General features: G+C 58.7%; 8 protein-coding genes across 8 annotated transcripts; 4 read left to right on the top strand and 4 right to left on the bottom strand.

The window, feature by feature from the left end:
- On the bottom strand, window positions 1–841 carry BXZ73DRAFT_73575 (uncharacterized protein; the record flags this gene model as incomplete). The annotated part of the gene is made up of 6 exons (XM_048021915.1): window positions 1–121; window positions 170–200; window positions 284–335; window positions 391–492; window positions 532–674; window positions 706–841. 6 exons carry the CDS (start codon window positions 839–841, stop codon window positions 1–3), a joined length of 585 nt encoding a protein of 194 aa, XP_047883418.1.
- Window positions 842–1,027: 186 nt separating this feature from the next.
- Window positions 1,028–3,827, top strand: BXZ73DRAFT_96418 (uncharacterized protein; the record flags this gene model as incomplete). Its single annotated transcript, XM_048027072.1, has 5 exons — window positions 1,028–1,069; window positions 1,240–1,505; window positions 1,836–1,931; window positions 1,991–2,321; window positions 3,558–3,827. The coding sequence occupies 5 exons, from the start codon at window positions 1,028–1,030 to the stop codon at window positions 3,825–3,827; spliced, it is 1,005 nt and encodes a 334-aa protein (XP_047883417.1).
- A 956-nt stretch (window positions 3,828–4,783) lies between these two features.
- BXZ73DRAFT_73574 (uncharacterized protein) lies at window positions 4,784–5,895 on the bottom strand (the record flags this gene model as incomplete). Its single annotated transcript, XM_048021914.1, has 5 exons — window positions 4,784–4,925; window positions 5,174–5,183; window positions 5,243–5,348; window positions 5,400–5,783; window positions 5,842–5,895. 5 exons carry the CDS (start codon window positions 5,893–5,895, stop codon window positions 4,784–4,786), a joined length of 696 nt encoding a protein of 231 aa, XP_047883416.1.
- An 808-nt stretch (window positions 5,896–6,703) lies between these two features.
- On the top strand, window positions 6,704–8,533 carry BXZ73DRAFT_38458 (uncharacterized protein; the record flags this gene model as incomplete). The annotated part of the gene is made up of 2 exons (XM_048018195.1): window positions 6,704–7,019; window positions 7,083–8,533. The coding sequence occupies 2 exons, from the start codon at window positions 6,704–6,706 to the stop codon at window positions 8,531–8,533; spliced, it is 1,767 nt and encodes a 588-aa protein (XP_047883415.1).
- A 1,158-nt stretch (window positions 8,534–9,691) lies between these two features.
- BXZ73DRAFT_96415 (Aldo/keto reductase) lies at window positions 9,692–11,043 on the top strand (the record flags this gene model as incomplete). Its single annotated transcript, XM_048027071.1, has 8 exons — window positions 9,692–9,808; window positions 9,873–9,909; window positions 9,969–10,024; window positions 10,089–10,106; window positions 10,172–10,531; window positions 10,592–10,663; window positions 10,722–10,950; window positions 11,006–11,043. The coding sequence occupies 8 exons, from the start codon at window positions 9,692–9,694 to the stop codon at window positions 11,041–11,043; spliced, it is 927 nt and encodes a 308-aa protein (XP_047883414.1).
- A 432-nt stretch (window positions 11,044–11,475) lies between these two features.
- On the bottom strand, window positions 11,476–13,386 carry BXZ73DRAFT_86903 (S-adenosyl-L-methionine-dependent methyltransferase; the record flags this gene model as incomplete). The annotated part of the gene is made up of 10 exons (XM_048024342.1): window positions 11,476–11,613; window positions 11,679–11,753; window positions 11,778–11,892; window positions 11,946–12,261; window positions 12,314–12,564; window positions 12,599–12,652; window positions 12,708–12,831; window positions 12,889–13,036; window positions 13,116–13,232; window positions 13,300–13,386. 10 exons carry the CDS (start codon window positions 13,384–13,386, stop codon window positions 11,476–11,478), a joined length of 1,425 nt encoding a protein of 474 aa, XP_047883413.1.
- Window positions 13,387–13,966: 580 nt separating this feature from the next.
- On the bottom strand, window positions 13,967–15,900 carry BXZ73DRAFT_38262 (uncharacterized protein; the record flags this gene model as incomplete). The annotated part of the gene is made up of 5 exons (XM_048018154.1): window positions 13,967–14,128; window positions 14,190–14,579; window positions 14,644–14,851; window positions 14,900–15,225; window positions 15,592–15,900. 5 exons carry the CDS (start codon window positions 15,898–15,900, stop codon window positions 13,967–13,969), a joined length of 1,395 nt encoding a protein of 464 aa, XP_047883412.1.
- A 4,152-nt stretch (window positions 15,901–20,052) lies between these two features.
- BXZ73DRAFT_86901 (terpenoid synthase) lies at window positions 20,053–21,642 on the top strand (the record flags this gene model as incomplete). Its single annotated transcript, XM_048024341.1, has 4 exons — window positions 20,053–20,453; window positions 20,646–20,934; window positions 21,006–21,311; window positions 21,568–21,642. The coding sequence occupies 4 exons, from the start codon at window positions 20,053–20,055 to the stop codon at window positions 21,640–21,642; spliced, it is 1,071 nt and encodes a 356-aa protein (XP_047883411.1).
- Window positions 21,643–22,820: the final 1,178 nt, after the last annotated feature.

Raw genomic sequence — 22,820 nt, 5'->3', positions numbered from 1 at the left:
TCAATCGTCGCCTGACGCGTCGCCGACAGGCTCCTCGGTGTCCCAGGTCTCCTCTTTGCTGTCACTCTCTTCGAGCATCTGATCGCCTGTGGTCGGGGGACAGTCTGCATCGGAAGCGAACCTGCAAAATACGTCAGAAGACGCCCGAAGACGTGACCGAGGAGCTCACCAAAGCAGCAGTAGCGACGACGGAGTACAGCCTGAAGCTGTTGGCGTCCATGGCCGTCCCCTCCGCAACGGACTTCTGGCCCGGCTGCTTCCAAGTTCCGAGTGAGTAACCCACCCGCATCGCCGCAGATCGCAGCCGCCGGGTTGCCGTACAAGGCCTTGTAAGCCTGCTAACAATATGCAACTGTCAATTAAGATGTATGGTAAAAAACCGACGCTTACCTTGAGTATCAACTGGCCCGGGGCAGGTGGGCGGGCGCCGTTGAGGAGCCCTTTACGAGCTCGTGGCTTGGTCGGGTCGACCTCACTCAAACTCTCGCTGTTCTACATTCAGAGAATGCACGACGAGGGGGCGACGAGGACCATCGGCACGAGGACCTGGTGCATTGGCTGAGCGGCAGGGGCGGGATGTGGCTCTCCTTCGAGAGGCTCGACCGGAGCAGGGTGCTTGCCGTGAGTCCGACCGGAGGCACCAAGGGCAGCCTGATCGCACGATTGGACCTCAGCTAGACACATTTGAATGAATGGGCTACGTACCGATGTGCGCCTGATCCCATTCTCTGAACCACCTGCCACCCGGGGACCGGGTGTGGTGGAACCCGGTCGCCGTGTCCGACTCGCCCCAGGCGTTGCATACACGTGCAGTCTGTGAGAGGCTGGGGAACTTGACCATGATCAGATGAGAGGAGGAGAGGGAGAGGGAGATATCGCACCAGGTATGTGCTCTTCATATACCTGACTGTGAGGCGAGTGGCATCGGGAGCGACGATGGCGGTTGCGGGAGACGTTCAGTAGACGCGCAGCTCGCGCCGAAGCGTCTTGTTTGCCCTATTGTCTGCGCGGGCGCTGATCGCGCGCAATGGCCCCCACTTCCATCTATCATGAGTGCAATCAGATCATGGTAAGTCTTGGACTCGGACTATTCTCCGTTTCCGACCGCCCCCGCCCCGACTCGACCGCCGCCTCCGCGCACACCGACGGCACGCCCCGCCCCCGCCCCCGCCGCGCTTCGACCGCTGGGCGCTCCCGCGCCTCGCCGCGCTCGTCCTCCTGCTCGTCACGCGCGTCCAGCCGGGCGTGCTCCGCGCGCACCGTGCCGCGCTCACCTACCTCGAGTTCCGCAACCACACGGAGATGGGCCCCCGCGACGACGAGCACGAGGACGGCGCGTCCGGCTCCGCCTCCCCCGTGTCCGCCACCTCGTTTTCGAGGGCCGCGAGAACGACGTCTCGACTCTCGGACGCGGACCACCTCCCGCCCCACCCGAACCTCGCCTTCGTCGACGTCTGGGTCTCCACCCCGCGCCGCGCACTCGCCTATCGCCCCCACGCCCGCCTGTGCGCATGCTCGAGCCCCGTGTCGAGGATGTGCACGGAATGTACAACACCGTGCCTCAGGGATGTGCAATATATATAATGTGCCTACCAGTATTCCCACCCCACCATACGTTACCATACATGTCAAACCCTCGTCTTGCAGACGTTGGTCCATCTCCCATATGCCATGATCTGCAAGCAATAGTAGAGCAGATAATTGATTGTCATGTATTACCATCAGCCGTCCAGCAGACAAAAGACGGCAAGTCCTTATCAGGAAGCGCCAAGCGCGGTCAGACGCCCCGATGCGTGGCAAGAAGATACGCCCTTTGCTGATGAACCTCCCACAAGTGCGGATTCTCCGTCTGAAGAGCTTCCGATCTGCCGCATTCAAGACAATGCGCACGATGTGGAGATACTACTGCAGCTGCCGTATGGGGACATCAGGTACGCCTCCTCGTGTCGCGATGGGAGAACATCGTCTTGACTAGTTTCGGCCATTTTAGCCTCTCCAACTCGAGCCTATCATTCTCCACTTTAGCCAGCATCGCCCGCTTGAGCCACAAGTACGACATGACGAGGGTTCTGGACCAGTGCAAGACACTCCTTCGTGGCCGTATCCCTACTTCTTTCCTCAAAGTCACAATATATAAGGACACCTTCGTCCCGCCTAGTCAATGGATGCAAGCTGTGAACCTTGTCCACGTCCTCGGAGAAACTCCCTTGTTTCCGTACTCTCTCTACAGGTGCTGCATAGAGTACTCGGCCACTCAACTGCTCAAGGGGATCCCACTATTGGATGGCACACTTGAAGAGCTCGATCCCCAGACGGTCATTGTTTGTCTAGATGCGCAGAAGTGGCTCGCAGGCCGATCTACCCTCCGATTGCTACAAGCACCACTATATGCAGGAAGAGCGACGGCTTGCATCAGCAAAAAAGCAAAATCATGCGATACATTGGAAAAGCTTCAAATGACCCACGGAAATTCGAAGCCTTTCAAATTTATCGTAGATCTTTGCAAGTCATTCCAATGTATTGCATATCTTTGCAAGTCATTACAACGAAACCCGGTAGGTCGACGAAACGGGAGTGGTGTTAGTATGTCATGCTCATGAGCATACATCGCTTGTAAGGCTATAGACTCACAGAACAATAGGTGAAAGCGACGTGAGCAGGGGCCGGATAGTTCTCGGAAGTATGCGCGCCGGGCGCCCTGAGTTGAAACCCGCGAGCGCGGCAACCACGTGATCAGGCGGCTATGGCAAACTTCGCAAGTCCGACCAGGCTGTCCTCGCCTCTTCCTCTCTTCCTCCCTCCTCCGTTGTCTTACCGCCCTCGCCATTTCTCTTTCTCTGAGACTTCAACCTTTTATGCCCTGCTCTTTCCGCGCTTGTGTTTTTTCTACAACCGGACAGCAAGTCCGATGCAGGTCTGAGGCGGCAAGTACGTTCACGGCCTCACACTGATGGTATACACTTCTCACCCTCCACATCCCAGATGATAGCATCCCCACTTCCAGTATATCGAATCTTCGTCACCTTCTCACCGCGTTCTGCACGCATATATTCACTTGCACACTGCGCAACGCTCTGCTATCAGCGAGATTGGGTGCGTGCGGGCCTAGTGCGAGCCCGGGTCTCTGACGCTTGATATTGAGGACAAGGGGAAAGATCGGGGAAGATTTAGACGGGATTATAGGCCATGATACGGTGAGAATCTGGTCCATCTTTGTGTACGTGTTTCCTAATGGAATCCTGCTGACGATCCTCCGCATACACCTCGTGTTTGCTCACCTCTCCTGTGTGGTCACTGGTGAGCAATTCGTCGACCGTCTAGAGCTCGTGTTCAAGTAAACCGGCCCTCCCTCGGTTTGAAGGTGGCTCAGTCAAAGATCGGCCTGGTGGACAACTTGTTTAGTGAGTTCCCACTCCGTCCTTGCATTGAATTCTCCCAAGACCCCACGGATCTTCACGGAGATCCTTGCCGCTGCACGCGCCCACCATGTCGTGTTTACGTTCACGGACCGGTGCGCCCCTCTCCGCTCTTTCACCTCGTGCTCACCATTGAGACAGTTACCTCGCGCCTCTCCAATCCGCCTGCGCGTGGCGCGCCGCCTCGCGTCCCCACGCTTGCGCGGGATCCCCGCCGTCGTCCGGCTCGAGCATGTCGCGTGGACGGTCCGATGGATGTCCTGCGATGAGTGTGCGAGGGAGGCGCTCCTCGCGGACTTCCCCGGGCGTGGATGTGTCGGGAGCGTCGCGCTCTTCAGGCGACTGGGCGGCGCCTCCGCGGCTCGAGCGAGCGCGTCTCGCCGTTCCTACGCGCGTGCACGAGGGGCGTGAACGGGAAGGTGAAGGTCTTCATTGTCGTCGTGTGCGTGCGGGTACGTGCCGCCGCCGCGGTAGGCAGCGTGGGCGTTGACGCTTACGAGGACGGGTGAGTGCGCCGACTGTGCGGTGCCATCGAAGTTATGCATGGTGCCACGCAGCTGCCTCCATTCCTGCACATTCTCAGGCCGACTCCCAGGTGTAGCATGTCGCACAACGAGGTCTTGATCGCCAGGATCACAGATCTCCGCAGAGCGGCCTTGTGTGATTATCCTACGCTCCATGTATACATGTCTGTATGTAATAGTCCCTTTGACCAATACAAATTTTCTTCCTGTTGTATTTGATGTGTGAACGAAGGTCGGACGGCCGACGCCGGACAGTGCCAGGAAACCTCGGAGCACTGGACATTGGAATGGCTTCCAATGACTCCGAAGACATTGCAATGACTTGCAACCATCCAACACAGCTATCTATTGAAAGTACGAAGATTTTGTAACATTCCAGACATTTTATTCACTTCCAAGCCATTCCAATTAAAACGCTTTTTTGCTGATGTTGCGCGGGGACCACGAGAGATTGTGGTTGGTTTTGTCGCGATTTGTTACGTCCAGAAATATTGGATTCGTATAGTCGGTACCCCAGACCATTGGAGCCTTTCGCTACCCGAGATTTCATGCCGAAAACTATTATATTGTGTTCGCAGTGCAATGACATCGTAAGTGGAAAAATGGAGGCTCTTCAACAGGACGTCTGGGCATCTTTACCAGCCATACTGAAATTGTAGCACTCATGTCCTTCACGTACACACCATGAGCATATATATGAAGCCTTCGGCCTCTAGTATGACTGTGGCGAATCATTGTCTCATGTACTGCCGGAGATAGCCTGGTTGCGACGTAGAAGCGCAGTATTCTACCCATCCTCCCGCAGCTCCCCGCCACCACGAGGCCTTTCCTGGCGGACGTCGGTCACATTCGCCCGCGCGAGCGAAAGTCGGGCTTGATGACCTCGATATACGCAGCGCGGGCGGACGAGACGAGTGGGCGGACACGCGAGTGCGTGCCGTCGGCGCCGACAAAGATAGCGGTCTTGTCGTTGGCGAACGTTGGCCTGTGGATACCATCGCCGATGGGCGTGGCTCTAAACGCACGTCATTCAGGGGCTTGGGCACTGCTGGCCGACTCGATCATCGTACAAGCTGATGGCGTGCCAAAGGGCATAAAAACTGATATTGATTGTTGTACCAATGAGAACAGTGGGAAAGCATATAGTGAGGTTTGCGCTGTACACAGACATCACGGGAAAATACTACAACTCAAGTTTCGTTCTTCACGACGTGCCGTCATCTATGTGCTTACAAGGATCCCTCTGATAGGGGTGTATATCAGCTCGAAAAGCGTATCATCGCAAAAGCGACATCGACGAACCGTAGTCGTAGACGAGGCGGCCCTCGATGACCTGGCCCTGAGGAGTCACGACGTGGACGCGGCGTGTGTGCCTCTTCTCGCCCTTGATGTTCTCAAAGCCCCAGGTCTGCCACGTATGTGAGCCATCGTTGCGTCGACACCCGGCACAGATCCTCACCTGCGCCATGCGCCACTCGGCACCGTCCTTGGTGCCCACCGCGGTGGTGTAAAGGATCTTGCCGTCGACGAACGACTCGTCGAGCCAGCCCGCGGCGCCGAGGTTCGGGAACTCAAGGTCGCCGACCACGACGCGCCTGGTGGCGAGCATCACCTCGCGGCCGTAGACGACGGCCGGCAGGGGCGGCGCGGCCGCGTCGACGAGTCGGTGCTCGTTGATGAGCTGGCCGTCGGGGCCGGGGCGGGAGATGTCGACGATCTCCTCGGCGCCGAAGCGGTGGCGGATGGTGAGGTGCGGGACGTAGTTGGCGAGCGCGTTGCGCATGTGCTCGGCGACATTGTGCTCGTCGAGGATGTCCTTGTTGCGCTTAGAGAGTTCCTTGTTCTATGTGGAAGGGCATATGAGTGGAGCGATGAGGGCCGAAGAGCTATAAATGACGTACGAGGATGAACTTGCCACTGAGGTCGCGAGAGGTCATGGAGGTAGGAGCGGCCATTGTGATAGGGTGTGGTTCGAGTGAGCGGGCCAGATATCAAGGGTTGTGAGGTTGGTGAGGACCAGTAGGCTTAACTGTGGACCTCATATATGTCCTGGACGATGTAGAGCTCGGTGTACGACCTCCGAGCAGATGGAAAAGTCAGGCCATCCGGGGTCACGACTGTGTGGAGGGAAATGTACATTGACCCCACATTCCGTTAGTGCACTGCCCGCGCAGTGGGAACTGGTGTAGAGTCAGCGCGCGCAGCTACGAGGTTAACGTGAGCTTCGTGCGTCTGCTCAGGCAGTCGTAACCATGGCCAATATTAGGGTCGAAAGCACCCACCGAACGGGGATGTTAAGAAGGCGGCTTCCATTTAGAAATATGAGCACATGTTTGATTGCTTTGTGTAGGACGACGCGAATGACCTACCGAGTAGATATCATAGTATGGAACCATGATGCCAGTAATGGCGGTGGTTCGACATTGGCTGGTGTAAAAATTGATTACTAGGCAAGTGAGAAGGACAGCAAGATATGGGAATATCACGCCCCGAGCAACCGAGACAAATGCGGATGGAGGATACTCAACAATAGTAGACGAGATCAGGCAGTGACAAAACGTCCGACGTGGACCGTGGGAGCCGGCGCAAAGCTGGGTCGAGAGGTCACGTGTGCTTGTCCCCATTTTGGATATCTCCCTGCATGACTCAGCAACCGCCACTCTGAGGCCGAGCGGAGACTCCTCTCGTCCTCGCTCCTCGTTTTCTCCCAACCACTTCCTCCCATCGACACCTTCCATCGTCTCCCAACACCCGTCGGCGACTATGGAGGCATCGGTGGCCACCCTTTCTGCATCTAACGCTCTCTCGGATATTATCGATGTCGACGCGCTCGACGACTCTATCTTCACCATCACAGGCTTCCGCTCGCGGCATCCTCGCGGCCTCTCCGATTCTCTGGCAACAGATGGACTTGCATACCTTGGCTTTAGGAGAGCTCCCAACCCTCGGCGCTCGCAAACCACCAGTGGCGCTCGTGCGGGCCCCTCTACACGTCTAAGGGATGAGGACGTTATCGTCCTGAATAGTGACGACGACGACGCAGCACCTAGTACCTCACGAGCTGGCCGAGGGCATACAGGTGAGTTGTCACGAGTGTCGACTATGCTGCGTGTATGCTCAACGCGTCTCGGTACTCGGCAAGGTTCCCATGCGCGACTACGGTCGCCACCTCCCCCACGGCCAGTAAGAGGCTACACTCCAGATGTTCCGACCATCCCTTCAGACCGAGAACTGTCTCGCCGCCGCCGCCGCCACCTACATTCACCTATTGCCGTTCCTCCCAGCATTCGCCCCAGTGAACAACCCATGCCTTTTGAGAACCGTATAGGTTCTCTCCCACGGTTGCCTCCCCGAGGCGCGGCGCCCGCTTTCGCACCCGCAGCACGCTCGCATCACCAACCCGCTATGGGATTCGGCGGTGCAATGATCGCGCTCAATCGCCAACACGCGGCCGAGGAAGCTCAGCGCCGAGAGCATGAAGAAACGCAAGGCTTCTTCACCTCCTTCTCCGATATCTTCAGGCGCCTCCAGAACTACAGATCGAGGCTCGCCACTCCTGACGGTCCTCAGGGCTGGGGACGTTACATGCCATGGGCGTACGACACCGCCGAGCCCACACTCGACCCCGAGTTCGACATGAACGACGATTGGCTCCGCGGCTTCCCTGCGCCACCTTCGTTGGGCAACCACCACCAACAGGAGAAAGCCCACTACCGACCGGAGTACACACACCCTATGAAAGCCGCACCCGGTTTCACACACGATTTCGCGCCCGTGGACGACTCCCCCGCTGCCGCCTCGCCTGGTACGATCGTGATCGACGACAACGAAGCGGGACCAAGCAACGCCGGGAGTTCGTCGTCCTCCGTGACCGCGGTGGAGACGACGCTCGTCTGCGCGCGATGCCTCGATCCCCTGGTCCTCGCGCCGCCCACCAGCGCGAGCGAAGACGTCCGGAAACGGACACGGGTCTGGGCGCTCCGGTGCGGACACATGTTCGACGGGAAGTGCATGGAGGCGATAATGGCGCCTCCTCAAGCCCCCGAGGATGACGCGCTTCTCAGCTCGGCGTCGGCGTCGGCGTCGGGCAGCGCGAAGGGCAAGGGCAAAGCTCAGGACGACTGGTCGAGCTCGGACGAGACTGGGTCGACGTCGGACGCGAAGGGCAAGCGCAAGGCTGCCGGACCCCCGGCGGGCGACGCGCCGCCGCGCAAGCGTCACGAGGCGTCGTACGTGCCAGAGGACTCGAGCCTGGTTCCCTCCGTGCCGGAGGAGGGCGGCATGCGCTCGCGGCTGCGGTCACACAGGCGGCCCGGCGTGGGGGACGCCGCGACTTCGGCTTCGCGAAGCGGTCCTGCTCCGGTGGCGGAGTCGGCAGCAACGCCTACGCAGACCGCGCGGGGTCCACGGAAGGCACGCGGGTCAAGGGGGAAGGGCAAGGGGCGCGCGAAGGCGCCAGCAGGCCCGGTATACGAGGCGGAGCACGAGTGGAGGTGCCCGGTGGCTGGTTGCAACCACGCGCATATCTCTGTGCTCATGGAGGGCGAATGGCTGAACGACGCGACCCGGGGTGGGATCGCGTTGTTCGTGTAATGGACTAGGGTAGGCCGAGGTCGGGAAACGGACGAGGACTCCGCTGGCGAGTAGGAGAAGAGGCGATTTACGACACTTGTGATGAGGGCTCTGAACGCCCGCTTTGGATTTGGCCACACTATATCTTACAATGGCATCGCACATCGCGTTTTTGCTCTCACCCCACGGGGTCTCCCGCCACCAGCAACCGTGTGGTGCTTTGGAACGGCCCTCTCGCCACTCGCGTCGTACGAAGAGAGCATTTACGAGTATGCCGTGAGCGTTGTGGGCATCCGTTGGAGTGATATTTCAAACCCAGGTGTTCATGGTGCGTGTCCTACTTGGCGTTCGTAGTATTGATCGTTGCTAGCAGTACTGTAGCTGACGTCACTTCGGCGTGGTTCGGCCACACGAGTAATGGGCGTACGTGGCCAATGGAACAGCCTTCGGCGACCACCTTTCCGGACATGCAGCTCGACTGGCTCCGCCACAGTCATATCAGATGATATGCAGTCAGCCTCCCCACCCAGGTCGTGCCGACTAGCCAAGTTGCTTGCTCCACGGTCCGCATGTGTTGGGAACGAGTTTCTGACCTTCGCCTCTACGGCAACTCTCCGCCAGGCGTCCTCCGAGCCGTCTAGAGACACTCCTGTCGAGCTCTCGGTGGACTGCTGGCAGGTCAAGCAGATGACCTCTTTCTTCAATTGCCTCTCCGCCCCTAACAGCATGCAAATACACTCGGCACCCGCCAACGCGTCCGCACTGACAAATGCGCGTGCAGAGCAAGGCGTCCGGCGCAGCACTCCCGCCGGACTGCTGCGTCTCCATCCAGGGGATACGCTGCAGTGATATCCGCAGTGGGGTGAAGGCCTGTTCGGCGTATACGGACCTCGGACGTACTTGCGTACTAAGTGGAGGCCAGTCGCGCAGTGCTTGACACAGTGGCAGTGGGCGTCAACGTGCGACTTCGAGGCGCCACGTGAGAACAGCAGGAGGTTCGCTCCTTCGAACAACCTCCTTCGAGCTCATCGACTTCCTCCGAAAGCTTGATCGGAATGGCGCGAGAATGGATGCCCATAAGCGGGCTCGTCGCTGAGCCTGACCCCGTCGACGCCTCTCCTCCCCGGCTTGCATCTTTCGCTGCTCATTACATGCTTTGTAATCCCCAGTTTACCCGAAATGCTCGGCATCCGCCCTCTCACGCTGCGCCCGCCTCCCCGTCTTGCTTTCGCTCCTCGTAGATCCGTCGTACCTCAGCACGCCCGTATGTCGTTCACGAAGGACACGAGGACGAGGGTGAGTGCGATCTTGACCGATCATGATAAAGATTTGTCGCTGATGCGTATGGTCCCTTTGCCAGCTCCGCGATGGACACGAGATCCCTATAATAGGCTTTGGTACGGCTAGAACTCGGTCTCATGCAGTAGATGGACTTAGATCAACGGATGTACAACAGGAACCTACCAGATCACCGGCCGTGACGCATACAACGCCACCAAATGGGCTCTTGAGGTCTGTTCCCGGCACCTCGTTTTGCGTCCAACCCTAGGCTCTGACCGTACGCTCCCATCCACAGGCCGGCTATCGCCACGTCGTACGTCGCGCCTCTCCCCTCGATTATCCATCCCGGCCCACGTCCTCATGTCGCTGCCCATCCAGGACTCCGCGGAATGGTACTCCAACGAGCCCGAGGTCGGCCGCGCGATCCAGGACTTCTGCACCGCCTCTGGGACCCCGCGCGCGGAGGTGTACTACACCACGAAGCTGCAGACGAACCGTTCGCGCGCGGACGCCCTCGAGCATGCCCACGGTTGCCTTGACGCGTGCGGGCTCGGCCACATCGACCTCTTCCTCCTGCACTCGCCCATCGGCGGCCCCGCCGCGCGTCTCGACGCGTGGCGCGGCGCGCTCGACGCCCGCGACGCGGGGATCGTGAAGAGCGTCGGCGTGAGCAACTTCTCCGTGCGCCATCTGCAGGAGATGATCGATGCGGGGGTGGAGCTGCCGGCGGTGAACCAGGTGGGGGCCGGGAGCGTGGTTCCGCGGCTGGGGCTTCGAGCCTGACGCACCGTCATCCAGATCGACCTGCACCCGTTCATGACGCGGACCGACGTCGTCGGGTTCTGCAAGCAGCACGACATCGCCTTGGAGGTGCGTCCCTCCCGCTCAAATCGCAATCTCGAACGCAGTCTGAGATGTGGTCGTCCAGGCGTGGGCACCCCTCGTTGAGGGTATGCGCTTCCGCCATCCGACAATCGTGAAGTTGGCCAAGAAGCACGGCAAGGAGCCCGCGCAGATCCTCCTGCGCTACTCGCTCCAGAAGGGCTTCATCGCGCTCCCCAAGTCCTCGAAGAAGGCGCGCATCCAGTCCAACTTGAACGTCTACGACTTCGAAATCGCAGAGGCCGAAATGGCGGAGCTCGACGCCCTGGACGAGTGTAACTCGCTGCGTGTTCTGGGGCTTTCTATGTGCTGATGCTTTTTGTTTCTCAGATCTCATTACCGACTGGGACCCGACGGATACGCCGTGAAGTACCATGGACACTCGCATGGCCTTACGTCAACACTCCGGGGATCACCCAGTCTGGCACCTGGCGCGAGGGAGCAGTGGGGATATCACATCCGGGACCTCGAAGGGTACCAGAGATTCATAACCGTAGCCCAAGATATCAAGAGGGAATGTCATGCCTTCAGGTCTGTCTTCACGCCGTCCGATGCTCGAGTGGTGTTATAGGGGTCGATGACGCTGCAACCGGTACATGCGAGTGCGACTTTCTCGGCTATCGTACACTCCATCACCTCAGACTCGAGATGCAGACTCGGCACCGTCGTAGAGACCTATTTGGGAGCGTGCCCGAGGATGTTGAATCCCATGGCGAGACAGCGCCGAGTCCCTCCGCCACATCACGGATGTTGAATCCAGCGCGTGCCTACACGGAAGCTTATGGAAGCGGGGGGCGGCCTCAGACGGGGACCGCGGTGATGTAGCACCAGAGACCGACCGCGTTGCGGTGCACCCGGGCGATCTTCCAGCCCGACGCGCGGGTCAACGCCGCGAACTCGCGCGCGGTGCGCTCGCGTCCGTTGAACACGGTGAGCATCTGCCCGGTGCCCACAGCGTCAGCCAAAGCCAGAACGAAACGGGGGGAAGACGAGACGGACGCACGTGGAGGTCGGCGTGGTACGCGCCGGCATACGCGGTGCCGAGGTTGGGGAGCAGCGGGCTGTTCGCGGGCGCGCGCTGGAGGGCGGCGATCGAATTCACGATCTCGGCGTCGTCAGCGGGCACATTGCCGTCCGCGCAGGCATACGGCAGGATGTGCTCGGAGATGAGGAGCGAGGTCGCCGGGGTTGCGGCGGCACGGAGGTGCTTGAGGATCCTGTCGTGTGTTGTTAGATGAGGTGCAGATGATAGAGATGCGTTTGGACGCACTTGAGGCAGTTCTCGTCGTCATAGTCGTGCATGATGCGCGACAGAAGGAAGACGCTTGCCGGCTTTCCGTCGTCGCGAGAGGGCTGAGACGCGAAGAAGTCGGCCGCCTCGAACGCCAGGCGGCCCGACTCGAGGAGCGCCGGAACGCCTGGCTGCTGCCCCAGGATGCGCGGTGCGATCATGACCGTCTTCGGCGTGTCTTGCACAAGGACGCGAAGGTGCGGATGGGCGGCAGCGATCCTGGCGGCCACACCGCCGATGCCCCCGCCAACATCGATGACCAGGGAAGAAGACGGGAGGGTGTCCCACGGGAATGCTATGAAGAGGAATGAGGCACGGTGAGAAATAAGAGGTCGCATGCTACTCACCAGAGGTGTCCGCGATGTTCCCGCCCTCCACCGCCCCGCCAGCCGCCATGGCACGAGAGGCGATCGCAAGGTTATGCCCGTTCTCTGGACGCTGCAGCCAAGCGTAGAATAGTTCCTCCGTTTCGTACGCATAGTTGAACGGAGACTTATACTTCCACGTATCCGCACTCGGGGAGAGAAGCCACTCAACGATTGAGGTGATTGACTTGTGATCTTCCGTACTACTCGCGATAGCATGTGTGATCAGAGACCTGTTTAGTATGGATGCCGGAAGAGACGACATACATCATGGGAATGAGTGCGGCAAACCCATTGGTATCTTCGTACTTCTTCTCCCGTCTGCAACGATACGTCAGGTCGTTGCATGGGATGAGAGAATCAGAGGTGAGCTTACGCATCATGTAGTTGCTCGACGGTCTTGCCGGTGTCCAACAGGCTCGAGAAGCGGTTGTTGGCGAACACGTCAGGGCGAACTTCGCGTATCCCATGGTGCACTGCGAGCATGCGTAGCAGGTGGGCTGCGAAATGCCTCAGACCAGCTGTCGAGCCACGCAGATACTACAATGATCACTCACCGACCCACGTCGTGTCAATTGGCTTGATCTCAGCCCCCTTGGCCGCACCAGCACGGATGTAGTCGATCTTGGAGGCGATGTCATTGACGTGCAGCCCATTTGGTCCAGCTTCGCGCAAAATCTCAACAACGTTGCTCCCCTCGAGGAACTTCATAACGAAGGTGTTATGGATCTGCGGAGCCCCGGAAGTTCAGAATACGGCTCCCGAGCGAAGCGAGTAAACGTACCCCCATAGCCTCCTCAAAGGCGCACATGAACGGGTTGCGCACGTACGCGTTCAGGTGGCCGCATGCCGCCGAAATGACGCTCAGAGCCACCGCGACCTTGGGGTCCTTGCGCAACTCCTCAGCGGGGGAGGAAACAACGGGGTTGTTGGCGGTGGGGTGCGTCGAGGGAAGGGAAGTCAGGGACACCGTTCGCGGCGTAGACGGATTCAACCTCGTCGAGGGCAGCCCCCAGGGTGGCATGGAGGGCGCGGAGGGTAGCGAAGGTGCTCATTGTTGGAGGAAGCGAGGAAGTGGGGTTATTCTCCCATGGTTCATGAAGGAGACCTTATATGCGCGTGCGGCGAGGGGAGCTGCGGTCTGCGGAGGTCGCGTGATCATGTAGTGTTGCAAGGGAAAGTGAATTCGGCTGGAGAAGACGTCAGTCGAGATGATCGCCGGCACCCAGCCGCCCCCTGACGCGTCCTCATGCCGTCCGTCAGCCAGCACCTCCTCAGTCTAGCGTCCAGGTATCTTGACAGATGGCAGCGTCATGGACGAAGCCAATAAGCGCGGGGAATGACAGCATCCAGGTGACTCCGACCCAAATGTCCGACGCAGACGGACTTCAGAACTGAAGGATTCTCGGGCGAGGTCGGAACAATCGTCCCAGGGGACCTACAGGTGGGATATGGAGACTGCCGGGGTTGTGAGCTGTGTGGAACAATCCACATGGCTTTCGACGAAGGTGGCAGGCAAGGGATTTTGGACATGAACCTGTGAATTGAGTAGCTGTAGAGGTACACCATAGGGCCCTGACATATAGTACTCGAGGCGACACTTACAGAAATCCAATATATGGCGAGGCATCCATCTCAATCCTCCGGAGCATCGTACTGCGGCGAAAGGTAGGAACACGGCTTCGGGCCCTGCGCGAACGAGGTCACAATCCCAACCTCTTCCTCCACCAGCGCCTTCTTCCTGGGAGTGCTGGGCACGAAGCCAACCGCGTCGGGCGGATAAAGCGCAACATGATACTGCGGGAGTGTGTGTGCTCTGTCACGCACAGGTTTCGGGTAACGCGAACAGCGGACGTACCTTATGCGAATAATGCAGGATCTCGCACGCGGGCGCCAAGCCTCCCGGCACCTGCATTTCGCCCATGAATGACCGCGTGTTCCGGGCGTCGACCTCTGAAAATGCGGGAGGTTGCTGCGCCGATACGGAAGAGGCTACCGTGAGCGTGGTGGCTGACATTTTGAGCGTATCGTGCCACCACGTCGCTCGCGCGCGCTCGTACGGCTTAACAAAATGCTGTGGAGCGAGGCGCTGGGAGAACCGCGGCCAAAACGCGACGTTGTCTCCAAAATGCAGCTCCTGTACGAGGGCAACGTGGAGCGAGTCCAGTGAGAGCAGGTCGAGGAACTGCTCGTTAGCAGAACAGACGGTGAGGTGGATGTGGAGCGGCGCGCCGCGTGTGTACATGAGCTGCGCAATTGTGAAAGCATGAGGTTCGAGTTATGGAATGGAAGAAGGGGGCAAATGGACGTACTGGTTTAGTGAGAGAAAGAGTGAAACACGCGGAGACGGCAATCGTCTTGAAGAGGGTACCCTCGAGCGTTACAGGGTCAAGTGTCCTCCACGCATCTGGGTCGCCGGAAGGTCCGACGAGGGGCACGTTCTGTTGGTAAGCGAGCTGTTGCAGGATTGAGGCTGGACCAGGTCTCGCGAGAGGCACGTAATTGAAAGGAACCACCAATCTAGACGTCTATGAGCAAACTACTTCTTGACAAAAGACGCGCACTCACTTGCTGCTCGGTTTGAAGCCTCCCCGGTTTGCACGGAAGCTGAGCATGTACTCAATATTCACTCCTGCGTCTTCGTCCGAAAATGTCGGAGGAAGGCGATAGCGCTCCTTCTCCCCATCCACGCCCAGGACTGCGGATGACATGAGGATGTTGACGCCCTTCGGCAGGTGAAAAGAAAACGGCCATTTGTATGTCCCCCGCAGGCGCCCACGCTTAATTGAAGGAACGGTGGTGTCTTCGACGGCGGAGTAGAGCTTGCGAGTCATGAAGAGGAAATTAGATGGCATCGTCGCTGTGCGCGTGTAGACAGTCAGTCTTCCGTACAGCTGTGTGCGTTGTAAGTACATGTATAAGACCACGGGTCGAAGCGAGAGTATTCGAGCCGCCAATGAACCACCGGCTGCAGTCCTGCCCAGTGCGGAGCGCCTGTAGCATGGACCCGACCCCTGCTGCGCATATAAGGAGGTTTCGCGCTAGTCGAGACGCACGGAGCGACGACGTCTCGCCTAATGCCGCATGCCGCTGGAGACAAGCCCAAAGGTCGAACAGAGCGAACAGCTGACCCTAGCCACGACAGCAATGAGTTCGTCGTGCGAGGGCGCATACAGTCAACTCTCTCGCACGACGAACTCGCCGCGACGATGGTCGAGCGAGGAACGCGCACCACAGATCAAAAGGAAATGCGAACTCACAGAGAGCGTAACATCATCCATGAGCTCCTCCTTGTCCAGCTCCATTGTCACAGTCCCCTTAATCTCTCCGGTCTGGTAGAAGACAGGCGTGTTATCTGCGCTCGTCGCGCGGCTTTGCAAGCTCAGCGTGAGCCACCGCACGCCGGTCTTCTTGAGGGTGAGGAAGAACTGGTGCTCCTGTGTCGGGTCGGGCACGTCCCAGTCGTTCTCGGTGGTACGAGTGTATGTTGGGAGCGCGTTGGAGACATCGAGCTGCGAGGCCGCCGCTGAAGGGAGAAGACTTGGTGGAGGGAGGAATAGTGTCGTCATAGGTCCTTTTCCGCCAGAGGGGACCTGGCCAGGCCACCGAGGATGAGGTGGTGGTGGTGGTGGTGGGAGTGGCGAAAGAGCACAGGGTCCTGGTGGAAGGAGCCATGAAAGGTACAGCTGATAGGACTGGCCGAGAATGTTCCCATCGGCGTTGGAAATAGGGTATATTGAGACATGACAGCTGCCTGCGCGAGCGATAAGAGGGATGTGGGGAAACGTTGGAGGTGGTTGGAGGGAGGTGTGCGGAAGGATCTCGCATAATTGACCTGCTCAGAGATCTCGATCACTAGTCACTGTTCTGCGAATGTGCTCCAGCTCGCCAAGATGTCGATGACGGAAGGGCCGCCTTGGCGTCTATCTCGGGCCGGGACCTCGAAAGCGTTGGTATGGCAGAGCTTGCCACTTAGCTCACTGGTAGACTCGCTGGAGTAAATATTTGACGGAAAGTGTGAGCAATTTGGTTGCTGGCAGCGAATATAACATAACCCGTGAGGAAACAGAGGGGTGCAGAACCGGAGCGCCCACTACAACAAGTCGTCCTAGTCGGAAGCGCTAGTATATGTCACAGCAAGGATGGGGTAGATTCAACCAAGACTGAGAAGGCACTACTGTAGAGGACTTATTGACTAGCGAAGGCTATACTGCGGACTGGGTAGATAGGATAACGGTCGCGGACCCGGGGCAAAATCCGGCGCCAATGCGATCCGCTCAGTTACCCGGGCCTGAGACGCCTCCTTGCTCGGCGCGAAGCCAGCTACACTGAAGGGGAAGAGCGCCAGTTGATACTGGGGTGGGTGGTGAGCGTCGGGGTGGGCACGGCTTGCTGGGGAGCCACTCACGTCATGGGAGTAGTGGAGGATCCGGCATGCGGGAGCCAGATTCTCGGGAACAGTGATCTCGCCCGCAAACGTCTTCGCCCAGCAGCTGCCTGAGAGAGTCGACGCGTTCGCCTCAATGGGCCACCACGCCGCCGTCGCACGCTCGTGTGTCTTCATAAGTCCATCCAGCGGCGGACGTTGCGGATTAAATGCTGTTTCTCGGTTTGTCGTTCGCTGAACGAGATGCAGCCGCAAGGACTCTGGGGAGACGAGGCCGTGTAGCTGGTGGTTATCGCCCTCCACAACCAGCCGCAAGTGTATTGGGCCGCCTAGGGTGTAAGCCAGCTATAAAGCATCAGTCAAAATGGCAACAGAGCGTCCAATGACAAACAAACGAACTGGGCGCGAAATGGACAACTGTGGCAGTGTCGAGCCAAGCGTCAGACACAGAACGATCATGGGCACCGCGTGCAACCACGTACAGTGCAGATTGCTCGCACGGAGCTTTTGGGGTCCGATAACAGTATGCCGCCGATAACCATCGGAGTGAGGGTCTTCCACCCGTCAGGATCCGCATCCGGACCTACCAACGGCGTGGCACGCTGGTAGGAGAGCTGGCGAAGAGGCGAGGGGGGTGCGGGCCTTGTTAGGGGCATGTATTTGAGGGAAGTGGTGAGCCTAAAAGTCGACGATCGAGGCTCTCAGGCGCGGGAGAAGAGGCGACTCGTACTATGGCGAAAGGACACTCACTTGCTCTGCGACCGAAACCCGGGTCTTTCAATCCGCACGACGAGCTGGTATTCTATTTTGACCCCCACGAGGTTGTCGACGTAACTTGGAGGGAGGCGGAATTTGTCTTGGTGCTCGGCGCCGGTCTCGGTGAGGGTGGCAGTGGGTATGCTGACACCTTTAGGGAGGCGAAAGGCGTACGACCACTCGTAACGGCCTTGAAGTCTGCCACGCTTCCCGGATGACGAGGAGGTATCAGAGGAGGAGCGGTATACCTCTTTCGATAGAGCGATAAATTGAGCGGGCTGCGCGTTCGTGCGTGTACGGCTGATGAGTCGCCCATATAGCTTAGGGCACATGAGCGACGAGTCTCATGACAATGGAAAGAGACTCACTGCGATGGTAACGGTTTCAATCCTGTCCTCCTTCTCGAGGTCCAGTGATAAGGACCCTGCTACCTCGTCACCACTGTAGAAGAGTGGTGTCTCGCGGCCGGTGCATGCCCGACTGATTAGCGTGAGGGTTAGCCAGGGTAAGATGGACTTCTTGGCGTCGAGGTGGAACACATGTTTCTGCTCCGCTCTTTGAACGTTCCAAGCAGCGACCGACGTGCTGTCGAGATAACTAGGGAGAGATTCTAAGGACAAAATGGAGTGAACTGTGAGAGACAGGGGACGAAAAGGCGACAGTAAGTTTACCGTCGCTTTCAGTGAAGGAAGACATGTGAGCATGAGGGGTAAAAAAGAGCAGGACAAGAGTGTTGAACGTACAGAGGTCACCCAGGTTTATGTCTGCTGTCTTGTACATTCCGAATCAAAGAAGTCGCCCACAAGGCGCCTCCTGTCCGAGTCATCTTGACGATTCCCCGCAGCCGCGCCACCTTATTTCAGGAGAACTTAGGGCCTGTTCGGAGACCTGACACCGGTCGCATGCGAACGCTATTTACCTGCGGGAACAAACACCGCTCTCAGCGATTGCTACCACTCCGATGCTTGCGGACTGACGCTAGTACCGGTGTCAAGTTGCCGAACAGGCCCTTAGTCTCCATGGATGCACTAGTTTGAGTATGACGATCGTCCGATCGTCAGACAACGTAAGGGACATGCGTGCACCACGCGTCAATCCTGGTCCACGCAGAGAAGCGGGGGCCGGGGGATCTGGTGCATAAAGAAGTCGGTGATTATGCTGTGTATATGGTTATAAGCGTACATTCACAAACAGACATGTCGCAGTAATATCGGCCGAGAGATGGGACGTACGTTTGATTGACTGCTGCGCCGCTGCGTAGCGGCTGAGGAGTAACGACCACAGCGCACTTGTGCACTCCGAGTTCATCGGAGAACGACCAATAGTCCGCGGTAGATGGACTCGGACTCGGTTGAACCAACTTCCGGCGCTCGCTAGTAGGGGGCGTGCGGAGTTTTAACACATGTGATACTCCGTGGCCCCAGCTTTTAATTACCGCCACTCCGCTCTGAAAATATAAGTCCGATCAATAGTTGTGAACAAAGACAGGACAATTTCGGTATTGCCGCAAGAACAATCACAAGGCCACTCGGACCTTCAGTCACACTCCGGACCCTATCATCTGTCGTGTGGCATGTTCTCCAGACTCAATGATTCGAACCCCAAGTGAGCCGAACGCAGTGCATATGTACTGAAGTTGCTTTTCACCCCTCGAGAACACTGATTCGTCAGCGACAGCGTACTTGCACTCCAGGATCGCAGAAGTGAGAGTCAAATACTTCTTCAGAATTACACGGACCGCGCGCGACTCGGAGGACCATGTCTCCGCACCCGACAACTCTACGCCATCGTATGGCAACCTCGACGAAGTCTAGTAGCTATGTCTGACGTGGTGGGAATTGTATGCCCCACGCCGAATCCTCATTATCGCCCGTCCATCATGTTCTCCACGACGTGGTCAGTGGCGCGCCGCTGGGTCCGTTGGCAACTTACTGAAGAGAAACTACAGTTTGTCAATTTGCCAGACCTCATTTCCTTTCGTCCTCGAATTCCCAGGAATCAACGTGGCATCCACGCTTTTCACGCATGTTCATGCTTCAATGTTCAAGCTAACGAGGCCGCACCCCAGTTCCTAAAGGTCATATCTTTTTCCCAGGTTGCCTTCAGGAACCAATCTTCCTCGAAGTTCGTCCAGTGATATTCACCACCGTCGCGCGCAATGTGCGTCCCTCCTTTGCACACGCGTATTCACACCGCGCTGTGAGGAAGCGAGCACCATAGGGGTACCCGTGGGGGCGGGCCGGTCTGGATGTCGGGGGACACATGCAAGCGACCGGCGCAGACTCTCAGCGAGCTTCCTGAGCTTCACAGTAACACCGACCTGCCCTTCTCCAACACAACCTCCACTTGACACCGCCTGCTTCGGACGGTCCACCCCCCGCACACGCGCCGGCCTCGCATTTCCCGTTTTCCCAGCCCGCCGTCCAACACGTACAGCACAACGCACGGCGAGTTCGTGCCCCGTGCAGGAGTATAAGTCAACAGCCGCGGGCAACAGACTCCCAACGGCCGCCCACCCGCGCAGCCCTTCCCCCGGCCGCCTCAGTCCCCCCGCGCTACCCTCCCTCGTCCAAACTCAATGCCGCACCGCGCCCCGACGCCGCCGCGTACCTTCACCCTCCCCGACCTCGAAGGGCACTGCCCGTACGCCCTCGCCCTAAACCCGCACACCTCCCCCGTCGCGCGCGCGTCCGAAGCCTGGCTCCTCGCGCACGCGCACGCCTCGGGCCCGAAGCGCGCCCGCGCCGCGATCCGCCGCCTGCGCGCGGGCGAGCTCGCGGGCGCGTGCTACCCCGGCGCGTGCGCGCAGGCGCTGCGCGACGGCGCGGACTTCCTCGGCTTCCTCTTCACGCTCGACGACTGGTCGGACGAGTTCCGGGGCGGGCGCGACGCGGGGGGGCTCGCGGCGTGCGTCATGGGCGCGCTCGCAGACCCGAACGGGTGCCGGAGCACGAAGGCTGCGGGGCGGCTCGCGCAGAGGTGCGTGCGCACCCGCTTTGGCTTAGTTCTTGCTAGCGGATGCTGTCGTTGGTGACTCGGTCTCTGAGGAGGATCTAGCGCGAGCACGACGCTATCCAGACGAGGCGGAAATGAGCTGGGATTGCACCCTGGGCGCCGGGTGTGGGGCTGCGTGCGTGCGTGCTGTACTGACGCCATGTTCTGGTTTCGCAGCATCGGAGCGCGACTGCACGAGAACGCGGGACCGCGGTGTGGACGGCGGTTCATGGAGACGATGGACCTGTTTTTCCGCGCGGTGGCGCAACAAGCGAAAGACAGGACGCGCGGCGACGTCCCGTCCTTCGAGGAGTACGTCGCGCTGCGCTGGGACACGAGCGGCTGCAAGCCGTGCTTCGCGCTCATCGAGTACGCGGCGGGGATCGACCTCCCGGACGAGGTCGCGAGCCATCCGACCGTGCGCGCGCTCGAGGAGGCCGCGAACTCGTACATCTCGTGGTCGAATGTGAGCATGGGCCCGCCCGGAGTCGTTGTCGGCTTCTCGATCTGATTGCTCTTATCGTATCTTTGACGCAGGACATATTCTCCTACAACGTGGAGCAGGCCCGCGGAGACTCGCACAACATGCTCGTAGTGGTCATGCAGCGCCATGCGATCAGCCTGCAAGAGGCCGTCGACTTCGTGGGGGGACTCTGCGATGCGTCTATCGCGCGCTTCGAGCATGACCGGCGCACGCTCCCTTCGTGGGGGCCCGAAGTGGACCGCGCAGTCGCGGCGTACGTCCAAGGGCTGCAGGACTGGATGGTCGGCACGCTACACTGGAGCTTCGAGTCTGGACGGTACTTCGGGGATGAGGGTGGACACATCAAGAAAAGTCGTATCGTGACACTTCTGCCAAGGCAGAAGAGAGGAATGGGCGCGCTGTGGCAAAGCTCCGCCACAGAGAACAAGGGTGGTGCACAAACGCCTAGGCCATCTCTCAGACATAGGCTGACCTGCACCGGGGATGATGCATTCTTCTGTCATGACGATGTACTTCATGGTGGATATCCATAGTATTGCTTGAGGGGCCAGGGTATTCACATGTTCTTCCTGGACGCTTTAGTCAATTATTTGTCATGTATTAGACACTGTACAGTCTGGCACGCACTGCAGTAGTCATAGTAGTCAACTCATCTCACGACTGAGCCTCTTCCTCACCAACATGAAGTAATGACCGCAGACGGACTGGCAGAATTATTGCTAATCGAAGAGCGGGCCGCGCCCATCAATCACACCATTAAATCATACAGATACAGACTTCTCTTTGGCCTGCAGCAACAGGAAAGCTGAGATCGTTATCGCTTGCCACACCGGTCGATGACGTAATTCCTCGCCCGTCGCTGTTCTTGGCCACCTACCCCTTCCAGATCCTCAGGCATCTCGTCGTCGAGATTTGTCTGTGTGGAAATGAGGACCACGAGAGGTGGAGAATAATGATGACCTACACGCTCGCGATCTGCTCCGGCTTCGATCAAGAGACAGGCGGCTTCCGCGTGCGCGGATTCCATGGCGAGATGAAGAGGCGTGTTGCCTGTGGAGAGGCGCGATGTCATGAAGCATTTATTTTAAGATATAGGCTGAGAGGATACACACCAATGCGGTCGGCGGTATTGAGACGAGTCTTGGCGGCGCCCTCAGGCGGTTTGAGCAGAATATTGATGAATCCTGTGGACCCAGTTGTTGCTGCTCTGTGCCTGCAAATTGGAGTGAGTAAGACGTCATAAGCTTGTTCCGATAAGAGAGACACACAGCGCCGTCTGATTAGCTCGGTCCTTGGCGTTGATCTGTGGGGCTGCTATGAGTCCACCGAGGATGCCCCGAGATGGGCAGGATCAAACCGAGATACTTGCATCTGCCCCGCGCGAGATCAATAGTTTACCGATCTAGTGATCGAGAGTTGTTATGTGTTTGTACGTGTGTAACTCGGAGTGCGTACCTCGACCCTAGACTTGGAAGCCGCATAGTGTCTGGATCCGAAGTCAACGGGAGATATAACGCGAAGGGCGAGATTCTCACAGCGGGGTGAGGCCCTTCTCGTTCACAGCGTTGACCTCGGCGCCGGCCCCCAGGAGTTCTCGGACTACGTCCTCGAAGCCGCCGCTGGCTAGGTTACGCCAGGGCGGTTAACGCGGGCATGAGGCAAGTACACACGCAACGCTGTGACGGACCAGCGATGTGTAGAGGCGTCCATCCGCCACTATCGCCGCGGTTGACGGCAACTTTCTGATCAATGAGGTAGCGGACAGTGTCGACGGAGCCCGACGAGGCGGCCCAGTGTATGGGTGTTCTCCCGTCCTGGTCATATGTTCAGTGCCGGCACGAGAAGGCGGCGGCTGCAGACCGACCTCG

Source organism: Epithele typhae, assembly GCF_022376455.1.
Source record: "Epithele typhae strain CBS 203.58 chromosome Unknown BXZ73scaffold_2, whole genome shotgun sequence".
In the NCBI taxonomy this organism is placed as follows: Eukaryota; Fungi; Basidiomycota; class Agaricomycetes; order Polyporales; family Epitheliaceae; genus Epithele; species Epithele typhae.
The sequence above is the reverse complement of the archived record's forward strand: the minus strand, read 5'-3'. Positions and strand labels throughout refer to the sequence as shown.